This window comes from Macrobrachium rosenbergii, chromosome 13 (genome assembly GCF_040412425.1).
Source record: "Macrobrachium rosenbergii isolate ZJJX-2024 chromosome 13, ASM4041242v1, whole genome shotgun sequence".
Classification (NCBI taxonomy): Eukaryota; Metazoa; Arthropoda; class Malacostraca; order Decapoda; family Palaemonidae; genus Macrobrachium; species Macrobrachium rosenbergii.
Genome location: NC_089753.1, coordinates 48,478,672 through 48,494,428, shown reverse-complemented (window position 1 = coordinate 48,494,428; position 15,757 = coordinate 48,478,672). Strand labels below are relative to the sequence as shown.

At 34.2% G+C, this 15,757-nt stretch overlaps 1 protein-coding gene across 2 annotated transcripts in view; it reads right to left on the bottom strand.

Moving 5' to 3' along the window:
- The window catches only part of synr (sayonara), a 149,165-nt gene that overhangs the window by 43,021 nt on the left and 90,387 nt on the right, over nucleotides 1-15,757 (bottom strand). For both annotated transcript variants that reach the window (XM_067115440.1, XM_067115439.1), the window contains exons 7-8: nucleotides 8,387-8,513; nucleotides 5,281-5,479 (exon numbers count right to left, since the gene is read on the bottom strand). In XM_067115440.1, coding sequence (XP_066971541.1) covers nucleotides 5,281-5,479; nucleotides 8,387-8,513 — 326 coding nt within the window. The remainder of the gene's footprint in view (nucleotides 1-5,280; nucleotides 5,480-8,386; nucleotides 8,514-15,757) is intronic.

Genomic DNA, 15,757 nt, shown 5'->3' with positions numbered 1-15,757 from the left:
TTACAATAATTTTGAACACCAAGAAAGGAAGAGTTCTCTCTCTCTCTCTCTCTCTCTCAATATTACAATTCATTTGAACACCGAGAAAGGAAAAACTCTCTCTCTCTCTCTCTCAATATTACAATTGATTTGAACACTGAGTAAGGAAAAACTCTCTCTCTCTCTCTCTCTCTCTCTCTCTCTCTCTCTCTCTCTCTCTCTCTCTCTCTCTCTTTCTCTCTCTCTCTCTCGGGATACTTACGTACGGTTATAACTAATCAGAGTACATGATTGGATTTCCAAGAAATCTCGGACCTCACTTCGGAAGCTTTTTTCGAATACGATCCCGTCGAAGGGAAGCTGCCTGGGAGCTACACATTAATTATGAGTTTGCTTAGATTAAATGAGCAGAAAAAATAAATGAAAAAACTAAGCGTTTGATCCACCGTACTTGCTGCATAGGAATTATTATTATTATTATTATTATTATTATAAAAAACTATTCATTTGTTCTATCGTGCTAATTGCATAAGATTTATTATTATTATTATTATTATTATTATTATTATTATTATTATTATTATTATTCTTTTGGAAGAAGACCCTCTTTAAGACATATACTTCGTTAAAAATAATGGTAGTTTGTATCCCATTGTATTATTATTATTATTATTATTATTATTATTATTATTATTATTATTATTATTATTATTATTATTATTATTATTATCAGCACACCTTTCCCCTAACAGGGGTAGCTCTTATTCTGGAGTGACCTGCCACCTCTATGCAACGGTCAACTAACTGCCAGGTACTTAACTCACTGCTTAGGACAGTAGAGGCTTAATGGGCTCTAATTCAATAAGCCTCTCGCAGGAATCGAACCAGCCGTGGGGGGAGGGGGGGGCGGCCTCTAGCTGGTTAAGAAAGTGTCATAACCACCTGACACCTAAGACCTACAGTATTTCATCATTATATTATTAAAATTCTAACTATAAATATCGTGTTTAGTTTTGTATTACTGGAGAAAGACAATGAGGATTTGAGATGGAATCCACTCTCTCTCTCTCTCTCTCTCTACACTATTCTCATATTATCATCATCATTATCATCATCTTTCCTACCGTAATTTCCTGATAGGTAAATGACTTTCTCTCTCTCTCTCTCCTCTCTCTACACTATTCTCATATTATCATCATCATCATCTTTCCTACCGTAATTTCCTGATAGGTAAATTACTCACTCTCTCTCTCTCTCTCTCTCTCTCTACACTATTCTCTTATTATTATCATCATCATCTTTCCTACCGTAATTTCCTGATAGGTAAATTACTTTCTCTCTCTCTCTTTAAGATAACATTTTGATTCATGTTGAATTCATTATCATGTCTGTGTCTCTCTCTCTGATGAAATAGAATCAAAGATCTCTCTCTCTCTCTCTCTCTCTCTCTCTCTCTCTCTCTCTCTCTCTCTCTCTCTCTCTCTCTGCCTCTGTCTGACTGTCTGTCTCTCTCTCTCTCTGTGATAAGATCCACTTTCATCACTTTTCGGTAAATTAATCTATTGGGAAAACCGTAATAATTACGCATGATGAATAACGTTCTGTACTTCCGTTATCCCAAGTGCCAAGCTATCTTCGAACCGATATACGTAACCAACAACAAGCTGTGATAAGATACTATCTTTATCTTTATCTTGATTTATGATCCCGAAGTGATGATTGTAGGATTACTTCACGCGGCTTCTGGGAAAGGCCGAGGACAAATAGATGGAAACGCTTTCTCTTTGACAGCAGTGGGAGAAGTGGCTGGTATTACATTATTCTCTCATATTCAGTCATATCTCACCTTTTCGGTGTGCTAATTTCTCACCATCATCATTATTCTCCTCCTATCTTTTCCCTCTTTTCATCATCATCGCCATTGTCATCATCATCATCATCATCACCGTCATCATTCACCTTTTCACTATGCTAATGCATCACCATCATCATTCTTCTTCTATCATTTCTCTCTTGTGATCATCACCATCATCCTCATTCTCCTTCTGTCATTTCTCTCTTGTCATCATCACCATCATCATTATTCCCCTTCTACCATTTCTCTCTTTTCATCATCATCATTCTCATTCTACCATTTCTCTCTTGTCATCATCATCATCACCATTCTCCTTTTACCATTTCTCTCTTGTCATCATCGTCATCATCCTCCTCCTACCCTTTCCCTCTTTTCATCATCATCATCATCATCCAACCCTTTAGCTCTTTTCACTGTCACCATCATCATCCTTCTCCTACCCTTTATCTCTTTTTATCACCATCATCATCACCATCATCCTCCTCCTCCTACCCCTTCCCTCTGTTCATCATCGCCATCATCATCACCATCACAGAACAGAAAGCGAGAATAACGAATAACGACTCGAAAATCTCTTCTCATCGATGACCTTTGACCTCTCTTCGACGAGTCAGTGACCTGACACGGAGGGACGTTTGAAAATAATCGCTCCGTATAACATTTACTTATAACATTTATGACGGAGTGTATTAAAAGATCTCCAGCTGGGATTACGTAGGGCTTTCAGGATCTTTCCTAGATATCCTTGGGGGTCGTTATCTAGGACTAATATTTCTTGGGGGTCATTATCTTTACGGTATTTACAGTCTTTTGTTTATGTTTTTAAGTAATCCCAAACGAGCTTGTACTAAACACGCCGCAAAGGTGGATACGTACCGGGTCACTGTCTAGAAAGATCCAGCTTTAGTAGGTCTAATTAAAACGCAAATTAAAAACATCTTTTCAAAAGGAATCCTGGAGCTAAAATCCTCAGTCCACAGGTTAAATGGGAAGTCTGGAATCCTGACGAATTACAGAGGGGGGCTTAGTAGAACTTTATAAAGCAACTTCGTTTCATAGCATGCTAAAGGTTATGTATGGTGCGCCTGTTGGGAAATCAGCATGAAAGGTCTACAAGTACTTTCGTTTTACTTTCCGTAATTTTGCGTAGTTCGTTTTTTTTTTTTCGCTTTAAGGGTACGTCAGGTTCAAGAACTATTTCTGGATAAGCAACAAACCTGAATTGACAGAACTTGTGGTAGCGTGTCCTTTTAAGCACGTTATAGTTATAGTCTCTCTCTCTCTCTCTCTCTCTCTCTCTCTCTCTCTCTCTCTTTCTTCATATATATATATATATATATATATATATATATATATATATATATATATATATATATATATATATATATATATATTATACATACATATATACACACTATATACATATACATTTATACACATATACGTATATACATGTGTGTATGTATTATATATATATAGATATTCTAATTTTCATAAAAAGGGTACGAAACTGAAATAAAATCTATCTGTTTTGTGTTAATGTATTAAGGAATTCCAGCTACTTTATATACAATTTGAAAGGTATCTCACTCGAGAGAGGTTTAATATCATCACAATTTTACTATATTCCCATCTTCATCATCATCATTTCCCCATATTGCATCGTTATTATCATTTCTCCACATTGCATCATTATCACCATTTCCCCATATCGTCTCATTTCATATTACATCATTTCCATATTGCATCATTTCCCATATTGCATCATTATCATCATCATCATTATCATCATTTCCCATCGTCATTGCATCATTATCATTTCCCCATACTGCATCTTTATCATCATTTCCCCAGATCTTCTCATCATCATCATTACAATCATTTCATCATATCGCCTCATCATCATCGTTTCTCCATATTGCATTATTATCATCATTTCCCCATATTGCATCATTATCATCATTTCCCCATATTGCATCATTATCATCATTTCCCCATATTGTCTCATCGTCATTATCACAATCATTTCCCTATATCACCTACTCATCATCGTCATTTCCCGATATTGCATTATTATCATCATTTCCCGTATCGTCTCATCATCATCATCACAATCAATTCCCCATATCACCTCATCATCATCATCACAACCATTTCCCCATATCACCTCATCACCATTTCCCTATATTACATCATTATCATCATATCACCATATCACCTCATCATCATCACAATCATTTCCCCATATCACCTCATCATCATCATTTCCCCATATCATCTCATCTTCATCATCATCACAATCGTTTCCCCATATCACTCTCATCATCATCATTTCCCCATATCGTCTCATCATCATCATCATCACAATCATTTCTCCATAGCACCTCATTATCATCATCATTTCCCAATCTTGCCTCACCATTATCTCCCGTTATCACATCATCATCATCGCCTCCCCATATCGTCTCATCATCATCATCCTCATCTGCCCCTACCACCTCATCATCATCATCATCATCATCCCTCTTATCTCTCCTTTCATCATCAGATTCCTCCTCATCTCCCAGCTCCACTCTAGATGAAAAGTGCCAACAAAGAGACGAGAGTCCTCTAGAAACTGTGACCTTTGACCTAGAATATAGATGTATGACTCTGTATTGCATATTGCGCTTATCTGGCATTAAAAAATGTATTTTTCATCCTTCAGGATTAATTGGATTTGGGAATCCTAGCAGATTAGCGATCAAAATGATCAAATGCTCATTTTCTTTCAATAGCTTGCAGCGAAGGGTCTGAAATCCCGGCACTAATTGGCGACTGATGGATTACCCATTTTTGTCTTTAAAGTTATCGTTCAAACTGAGCCAGCATTCGCTTACAAAGTGATAAGAGGTATTAACTTGCAAAGCAACATTGCACAGAATTGACTGAACGACCTAATCGTCAAGGGATTTAATGATGTATCTGATTTTCCTGGACAGGATATATCTTTGAATTGGGTCGGCTGTATTCATTAGAGAGAGGCTAGTTGTTTCTAAAGGACTGCTGAGGCCAGATTTATAACTTTTCTAAACAATTGTAATCAAGTTGATATATATGTATATATATATATATATATATATATATATATATATATATATATATATATATATATATATATATATATATATATACATATATATATATAATCAAGATTAGGTCAAGGGCCAATCGCTGGGACCTATGAAGTCTTTCAGCGCTGAAAATATGTAGAACAACTGTTGGGAGAGATTAGAGAGAAAAATGGAGGAAAGAGAATACGAACGGAGGAACAGTCGAATGAATGAAAGAGGTTGCAGCTAGGGCCCAAAGGGACACTACAAACACCCTTAAGTAATGCCTACAGTGCACCGCGTGAGGTGCACTGACGGCAATACCCCATTAAAAATGAGAAAAATTCCACTTACATGGTCGGTATTGCAGGCAAGTCCTGCCACTTCTGCACGGCGACTGCCAGTTGCTTGCAAGCGTATTCAAGCATCATCTGCGCCTGTCGCCACTTGAAATTGGCTTCCATGATGCGACACCTGTGGGCTTCCAGTTCGTCCAGTTCTGCTTCCAGGGCGTTCTCAAGGGCAGAGCCATATTCCCCTCCGAAGAGGCGGTCTGGAAGGATGATTTGGTATGAGGCGTTTTAATCGTGGGGCATTTGGGCTGAACAGAACTTGAGTGTAGGGGTAATGCTCATAGTAGGGTATAGTGATATATACTTATATATATATATATATATATATATATATATATATATATATATATATATATATATATATATATATATATATATATATATAATAAATATATTTATATATATATAATATACATATATATATATATGTATATATAGATATATATATAATAAATATATTTATATTTATATATATATATATATATATATATATGTATATATATATATATATATATATGTGTGTGTATAAGCAGATTTATATATACATATAAACATATGTATGTATGCATATTATATAAATTTGTGTGTATATATATGTTCATACATGCAAACATATATTCATATATATATGTATATATAAATGTGTTTATATATATGTTCATATATATATATTCATATATATATGTATATATAAATGTGTTTATATATATATATATAATATTCATATATATATATACATATATATTCATATATATATCATAAATATATATATATATATATATATATATATATATATATATAAATATATGTATATATATAAATGTATTATATAAACACATTTATAATATACATATATATAATCTATATATATATATATATATATATATATATATATATGAACATATATATAAACAAAATTACATATACATATATGTATATGTATGTATGTATGCATATTAGCACACACTCATATATACTGTATATTTATGTGTGTATTAAAATGAAATCTCCACTTCAGTTTACACAAACTAATATTATCAGTGACAAATACAGCCCATTATACAGGCGTTTTCAACTGAAGTATTTATCTTCAGTACATACATACACACACACATATATATATATATATATATATATATATATATATATATATATATATATATATATGTATGTATGTATGTATGTGTGAGTGTGAGCTCGCATGTACGTACGTACGAATGCAAGTGCACACACATACATTTCCGCCCCCATCAAAATTAGTTCCCTTTGGAATTTTTTATTTTCCTTTTACCATCAAGTTAAACGCACACACAAACACCCAGACATTTGAGGAAACAACAGAGAGAAATATATCTTTATTTTTAATAGTGACAATTTTTGTTCTTTTTTTGTTCTATGTTTTGCTCTTTCCTGCAGCAGTGACGTCACATAACGTCTCTGACGTCACCACAACAGCCCAATGATGCGAGACTATTAACGTTTATCCATTTCTTTCCGTTGCTAACAGACTAGGCTTTTAATATGATCACTCATGCAATGAAGTGTATATATATATATATATATATATATATATATATATATATATATATATATATATATATATATATATATATATATATGTATGTATGTATTTATATATATACACACATATACATAAATATGTATATATATAGGTGTATATATTATACATATATATACTGTATACACAGACACATATGTATATATATACATCTATATATATACACACATATATATATATATATATATATATATATATATATATATATATATATATATTAAACTGGTTTTCATATTGAGTGTATATGATGTATAAGCTCCCATAATCAAACAGCTTGTGCGAATTCACGAAAATCAGGCAAGTTACATAATGGAATGATAGTATCACAAACAGTCAAATTATTGTGTTTACCTTTATCAGTTAACAAACAGGTGTGAGCGGTAATTCGCAAGCTTACATCTTATTTAAATATTTAATTCCGGAGACGATGCAAATAGATATTAAAAGTATTACCAAGATATAATAGTACTACATTGTATTGATAATATTTAGGCTGTCAAGCCCAGCACCGAGGCACATTTGGCCATTCAGTGCTTCTTAGGACAGTGAAAAGGAGTTGGAGCGGTTGGACAGCAAAATAAAGAGATCCAGAAAATTAAATTCGATGAAGTACAAAGATCTAAAGATGGAACTGGGAGCAAACCCCTTCATTTGCACTAAGAGGTAATAATTAGAGAGGTCGGACAGCAAAATTGAAGAAAGGAAGTGGAATGGAGGTAAAGTAAAAGGCTAAAAAGTGGGTGGCATCTACTGGCCGAAGTGGTGCTGCAGACACCCTTTGGCAGTGCCTACAGTGCACGTCGTGAGGTGTACTAACAGCATTAACCCCAAAGGAAAAAAAACATTGATGGTAATGGAATTAGGTAAAAAGGATAAGAAATGGAAAAAGACGTCGAGGAAATGGAAATAAGAATCAATAAGAGTAGGAAAATATCAAGACAGTATAAATAAGAATAATTCAGTTAGTAATAATAGTAATTTAATTAGGCAAAAATGAAAGAAAACACCGAAAAATGTCGAGAAAGGCATATAATAAGTAAATAAGGAGTAGTAAAATAATAATAATAATAATAATAATAATAATAATAATAATAATAATAATAATAATAATAATAATAATAATAATAATCTCTTACCAGTAATAATGATAACAAAATAATAATCTCTCACCAGTAATAATAAATAATAATAATAATAATAATAATAATAATAATACCATTATTTATGAAACTGCCAAGGACGAATATAGACAATAGTAATAATAGCAACAATAACAATAATTTATTTGTAAATATACATACCCATAAATACCTGTGGATTTGTTTCTCCAATAATAATAATAATAATAACAACAACAACAATAATAATAATAATAATAATAATAATAATAAATAATAATAACAAAATCATAATAATAATTAATTAATAATAATCTCTCACCAATAATAATAATAACAATAACAACAGTAATAATAATAATCTCTCACTAATAACAATAACAACAACAACAATAACAGTAATGTCTCACCCATGAGGTCATCGTGACGTTTGTACAACTTCTGCAGCTTCCGGGCTCTGATCTCTAATTCGGCAACCTCTTCCGCCACTTGGTCCCTCGTCTTCCGGTGGGTCTCCAGCTCTCTCTCCGTGATCTCCTGCAGAAGAGGGCGCACCGAAAGGGCAGGAGAGCCAACCAGCGATCAAGGGCGCGCGCGTGCGCACAAACGAGCGAAGGGAGACAAAGACGAAATGTCAGGGGAAGGTCACACGAGGTAATCAATCGGATGACCTAACACGGCGTTGTGTCAACATGAAGAGGCAGGAGGAGAGAGAGAGAGAGAGAGAGAGAGAGAGAGAGAGAGAGAGAGAGAGAGAGAGAGAGAGAGAGAGAACTGAAGTCATATGCAAACAATTCTTCGAGTAAATTGAGAGAGAGAGAGAGAGAGAGAGAGAGAGAGAGAGAGAGAGAGAGAGAGAGAGAGAGAGAGAGAGAGAGAGCAGTCATGTTCAAACAAATTATTCAAGTAAATTCACAGAGAGAGAGAGAGAGAGAGAGAGAGAGAGAGAGAGAGAGAGAGAGAGAGAGAGAGAGAGAGAGAGAAAGAGAGAGAGAGAATTCAAGTAATTTGTACAACTTATTCAATAAACTGAATTCAGAGAGAGAGAGAGAGAGAGAGAGAGAGAGAGAGAGAGAGAGAGAGAGAGAGAGAGAGAGAGAGAATTCAAGTAATTTGTAAGCAACTTATACATATTCAAACTGAATTCAGGTGCTGAGAGAGAGAGAGAGAGAGAGAGAGAGAGAGAGAGAGAGAGAGAGAGAGAGAGAGAACTAAAGGCATATGCAAACAACTCATTCAAGTCAATTCATACATATTCTAATTCTAACTGAATTCAGGTGTTTACCTGAAGCCTGTCAGTCCAAATCATTGCACAAATGAATCCTACATTGCTGTGTCTTGTATAACATCAGAACTAGTTAACATTCTAGATTTACTTACAACAAATAACATATTTGTACCCGAGTACACACGTAATACACGATATACCCGTTCATTAAATCCGTTATTACAAGAGCGCTAATACACTTCAATATTCCTATTTGTCCGCAGATGTATTTCAGAATGAATTTCCTACGAAACTTACTTGATACGTTAACGTATACATACATTTCTTTGTAATGCTCTTGACGAGCACGATGAGAATACGAGGTCATTAAAATTCAAAACGAGGAAGGATAGAATTGAATTGAATATAGAATTTAGGCCAAAGGCCAAGCACTCGGACTTATGAGGTCATTCACCGCTGAAACGGAAATTGACAGTAGAAGGTTTGAAAGATGCAACGGGGGGAAAGCCTCGCAGCCGCACTATGAATCAATTGTTAGAGGAGGGTGGAAAGTTAGATGGAAGAAAGAGAATATGATAGGGGTAGCAGCTAATGGCCGGCGGCACGCTGCAAAGAACCTTAAGTGCAATGAGGTGCACTGACGGCACTATCTCCCTAGGGGAGGAAGGATAGATGAGCAGAATAATTAAACCTTTTAAAAAATACTAAGCGATATTCAGTCGCTTATTGCTTATTATAACTGCAACTTTATGTGTGCCTCTCTCACAGTAATTGATACTAGTCGATACTCAACTGTCAATCATTCTGACTAATCGCATCTTCATGCGTGTCATCATTTCATGGCAATCAACTTGACAACTGGCAAAGAGGGTATAGAATAAAATCGGTATACTGGCGTTTCTCTTACTCCCGCCTGAGCTAAAACATTTGTCACCACAAGGGGCCGTTTTGTCTTCCTCCATAAGCAAAGTTGATGGCAAATTGCTGCCAAGGTGAGGCACTTTGTCAACATGGAATTTGATTAAAGCACTGGCTACACCTTTAAGGGTATTGGTTAGCCCATGGTAACTGCAAAAGAATGAAAGGGGTTGCAGCTAGGGGCCGAAGGGGACGCTGCAAAGAATCGTAAGCAATGCCTACAGTGCACCGCGTGAGATGAACTTTGACGGCGCTATCTCCCTGCGGGAAGAAAACTGATAGGGGAAATCGAATAAGTGCAGAAAGTTCAACGAACGGTAACTGAACATCGCTTGGATATTTTTTGACCCAAATATCCTCTTACTCTGCCCACCAAAAAAGAAAAGAAAAAAAAGAAAAAAAAAAAAATATTGAAAGCTGGAGACAGGGATATTGCCTCTCCCAAACATCCGGGAATATCAGCTTTCGCTCAGCTGGTTCACACAGGAAAAACGAAAATAGAAACGTTTGCATAATGAGGATGTTGTGCGATTGGAACCTCAAACGTTCGAGCTACCCTAAAACTGTTCTCCTTGTATTTCAATCATTTGTCTGTATTTTTATTAATTTCTCTATTAATTTATTAATTTATCTTTTTTTTTCTCTGATAACTGATTTCTTCATTCTGTATTTCCTATGATCTATAACTTCTTTCAAATGAACACCATATTCTTTGAAAGTCTGAATTTCAAGTTTATCAGTCAGGAGATACGGTGAAAATGGAAGCGAGACTGAGTTGAAGGAGCTGGAAAGCCAAGTGCAATGTAGAATTAAAACATTTATACATACTTCCAAGGAAATGGTTTGGAATTGATGAAAAATACTTTTTGAATACATAATATCGACAATAACAACAAAAGACAGACATTTATCAGTCACAAATAAGGTGAAAATGATAGCAAATCTAAGCTGAAGGAATAGAATAGTAAGGTGAAAGGTGGGATTAAATCATTCAAACATATTTTCAGGAAATAATTTTGAATTAATGAAAAATACTGTTCAAATACACAATAATATCGGCAATAATATCAACACAGACAGTTATCAACCAGGAAATAGGGCTTCTCCTAATATCTGAAGTAGAGTACAAGACTAATACCAATTACCCTATCAAAAGAATGACATTTAATGATGATCAGTCAATCAATTTCTAATAGAAATAGGAGAACATTTAATAATCATAAGACGGGGAGACATGCTTTTGAATTATTTCTAATTGTGACAGTTTTAGAACATGCAAAAAAAAAAAACCCACAAAACACAAGTCCTTCAGTTAAATCTGAAAACAAAATAATGCTGATATATTAGGCATTATGCACTTGTATATATGTATTTATGTATGCAGGTATGTAAGTATGTATGTTTTTATGTACAGTGTGGCTGCATTTTTATATGCGCCATATTTAAATCTAATTTCATTCCGGTATAATCATGAGTGTGTTTACTGCGTAGAGTATATAACTTAATTTTAAGCCTGTGCGTATGACTTTTTTTTTGAGTAATCATGATACTATTTTACCAACTTCGTATTTTGTGTTTTTAATTCCTTACTTTATTCCTCACACCGCTGGACTGTGGAACAGCCTCCCTGAGGATGCTGTGCAACTGGAACCTCAAAAAGTTCAAGCGAAGATGCAATGCGTTAGTGCCCTAAAACTGTTCTCGTTTGAGTTTGTCAATTTACCTGCGTTTTTATCTATCTATCTATTTATTTGTTAATTTATTTTTCATTTTCTGAAGAGTGAGCTCCTCTTTCTGCATCTCCTATCACGTCCTCACTTCTTTCAAAAGAACACCAAATTCTTTGGAAGCTTGAATTTCAAGTCAATGGCCCCTGTATTGGGCCTGTTCCATACGAATAGGGTTCGTCTTCTGAATAATAATAATAATAATAATAATAATAATAATAATAATAATAATAATAATAATAATAATTAATGTGTATCGTTTTCAGTGTTTTAAACAATAACGAAGCTGTAATAGTCATGCTCTTAGGTAAGCGCTATTTTACATAACAGAGTCTTTGAAGCCTACACCTTGCAGTTTGGTGAACCAAATGCTTTATACTGGTCTGATGACGTCTATCCTTCTTATCATAATTGATAAAAGGTCTTAGTGTTCAACCTTGGTGTAATATTAGACTGGTCCGACAGCTAAATTATCTAGAAATATTAATTTAACATGTAATATCTCAATAACCATTTGGGAAATATCAACCGGTAAAGTTTACCTTCTCAAAGATGGACCCAAAAGGTAGAGTCTCCTATAGTCTTGTAGTCTTTTGTATCTCTTGTCAGAAACGTCAGGAATATTTCTACAATATATAAATAAAACTACAACAAAAGCGACGTGGTCACGAAGGAAGTAAACAAAAGAGATACGGTATAAAGACTTGTAAATAACAGGAAGGTACTATCATAATAGTTCGTCTTACTGGTTAAACAAGAGAGCAAACTATTAGATTTAAACCAGCAACCAGATGGCATAAAGATAGCGGACCACCGGAATTTTACCAGTGCCTTCAAGATATAAATGCTAAAAGACTTACAGAATTCCACCAGTGCCTTCAAGATAAAAAAGATAGTAGACTACTAGAGTTCTGATAATGCAGTAAAGATAAACAAGATAGGGACTATTACAGTTCTACCAGTGTCTCCAAGATAAGCAAGATAGTAGACTGTCAGAGTTCTACAGTGTCTTAAAGATAAAAAAGATGGCGACTATCAGAGTTCTACCTGTGCCCTAAGATAAAAAAGACAGCAGACTATAAGAGTTCTACCAGTGCCTGAAGATAAAAAAGATAGCAGACTATGAGAGTTCTACCAGTGTCTTAAGATTATCAGAGTTCTACCAGTGCCTTAAGATAAAAAAAGACTATAAGAGTTCTACCAGTGTCTTAATATAAAAAAATAGCAGATTATAAGAGTTCTACCAGTGTCTTAAGATAAAAAGATGGCGACTATCAGAGTTCTATGCCTGAAAATGAAAAAGATAGTTATAAGAGTTCTACCAGTGTCTTAAGATAAAAAGATAAAAATAAAAAAAGATAGCAGACTATAAGAGTTCTAGTGTCAGACTAGATAAAAAAAATGGCGACTAGTTCTACCAGTGCCTGAAAATAAAAAAGATAGCAGACTATAAGAGTTCTACCAGTGTCTTAAGATAAAAAAGATGGCGACTATCAGAGTTCTACCAGTGCCTGAAAATGAAAAAGATAGCAGACTATAAGAGTTCTACCAGTGCCTGAAGATAAAAAAGATAGCAGACTATAAGAGTTCTACCAGTGCCTGAAGATAAAAAAGATAGCAGACTATAAGAGTTCTACCAGTGCCTGAAGATAAAAAAGATAGCAGACTATAAGAGTTCTACCAGTGCCTGAAGATAAAAAAGATAGCAGACTATAAGTGTTCTACCAGTGTCTTAAGATAAAAAAGATGGCGACTATCAGAGTTCTACCAGTGCCTGAAAATGAAAAAGATAGCAGACTATAAGAGTTCTACCAGTGTCTTAAGATAAAAACTATAAGAGATGGCTATCAGAGTTCTAAGTGCCTGAAAATAAAAAGATAGCAGACTATAAGAGTTCTACCAGTGCCTGAAGATAAAAAGATAAAAAAGAGTTCTACCAGTGCCTGAAGATAAAAAAAAGATAGCAGACTATAAGAGTTCTACCAGTGCCTGAAAATGAAAAAGATAGCAGACTATAAGAGTTCTACCAGTGCCTGAAGATAAAAAATAAAAAGAGTTCTACCAGTGCCTGAAAATAAAAAGATAGCAGACTATAAAAGTTCTACCAGTGCCTGAAAATAAAAAAAGATAGCAGACTATAAGAGTTCTACCAGTGCCTGAAGATAAAAAAGATAGCAGACTATAAGAGTTCTACCAGTGCCTGAAAATAAAAAAGATAGCAGACTATAAGAGTTCTACCAGTGCCTGAAAATGAAAAAGATAGCAGACTATAAGAGTTCTACCAGTGCCTGAAGATAAAAAAGATAGCAGACTATAAGAGTTCTACCAGTGCCTGAAAATAAAAAAGATAGCAGACTATAAGAGTTCTACCAGTGCCTGAAGATAAAAAAGATAGCAGACTATAAGAGTTCTACCAGTGCCTGAAAATGATAAAAAGATGGCAAAAGATAGCAGACTATAAGAGTTCTACCAGTGCCTGAAAATGAAAAAAGATAGCAGACTATAAGAGTTCTAAGAAAAAAAAAGATAGCAGACTATAAGAGTTCTACCAGTGCCTGAAAATAAAAAAAAGATAGCAGACTATAAGAGTTCTACCAGTGCCTGACCAGTGAGTTCTTGCCTGAAGATAAAAAAAGATAGCAGACTATAAGAGTTCTACCAGTGCCTGAAAATGTGCAGACTATAAGAGTTCTACCAGTGCCTGAAGATAAAAAAAGATAGCAGACTATAAGAGTTCTACCAGTGCCTGAAGATAAAAAAGATAAAAGTGCCTGAAGATAAAAAAGATAGCAGACTATAAGAGTTCTACCAGTGCCTTAAGATAAAAAAGATAGCAGACTATAAGAGTTCTACCAGTGCCTTAAGATAAAAAAGATAGCAGACTATAAGAGTTCTACCAGTGCCTGAAGATAAAAAAGATAGCAGACTATAAGAGTTCTACCAGTGCCTGAAGATAAAAAAAGATAGCAGACTATAAGAGTTCTACAGTGCCTGAAGATAAAAAGATAGCAGACTATAAGAGTTCTACCAGTGCCTGAAAATAAAAAGATAGCAGACTATAAGAGTTCTACCAGTGCCTGAAAAATAAAAAGATAGCAGACTATAAGAGTTCAGTAGCAGACTATAAGATTCTAAAAATAAAAAAAATAGCAACTATAAAGATAGCAGACTATAAGAGTTCTACAGTGCCTAAAAAGAAATAAAAAAGATAGCAGACTATAAGAGTTCTACCAGTGCCTTAAGATAAAAAGATAGCAGACTATAAGAGTTCTACCAGTGTCTTAAGATGAAAAAAAAAAGATAGCAGACTATAAGAGTTCTACCAGTGCCTTAAGATAAAAAGATAGCAGACTATAAGAGTTCTACCAGTATAAGAGTTCTACCAGTGCCTGAAGATAAAAAAAAAGATAGCAGACTATAAGAGTTCTACAGTGCCTGAAGATAAAAAAAGATAGCAGACTATAAGAGTTCTACCAGTGCCTGAAGATAAAAAAGACTATAAGATATCAGACTATAAGAGTTCTACCAGTGCCTTAAGATAAAAAAGATAGATAAAAAAAAAAATAGAGACTATAAGAGTTCTACCAGTGCCTTAAGATAAAAAGAATTCTATAAAAAATAAAAAAGATAGCGACTATAAGTGTTCTTGCCTGAAGATAAAAAAAGATGCAGACTTAAGAGTTCTATAAAAAAAAGATAGCAGACTATAATAATTCTACCAGTGTCTTAAGATAAAAAAGATAGCAGACTATCAAGATAAAAAGATTCTAGCAGTGTCTCAAGATTCTACCAGTGTCTTAAGAAAAAAGATAGCAGACTATAAGAGTTCTACCAGTGTCTTAAGATAAAAAGATAGCAAACTGAGTTCTACAGTGTCTTAAGATAAAAAAGATGGCGACTATCAGAGT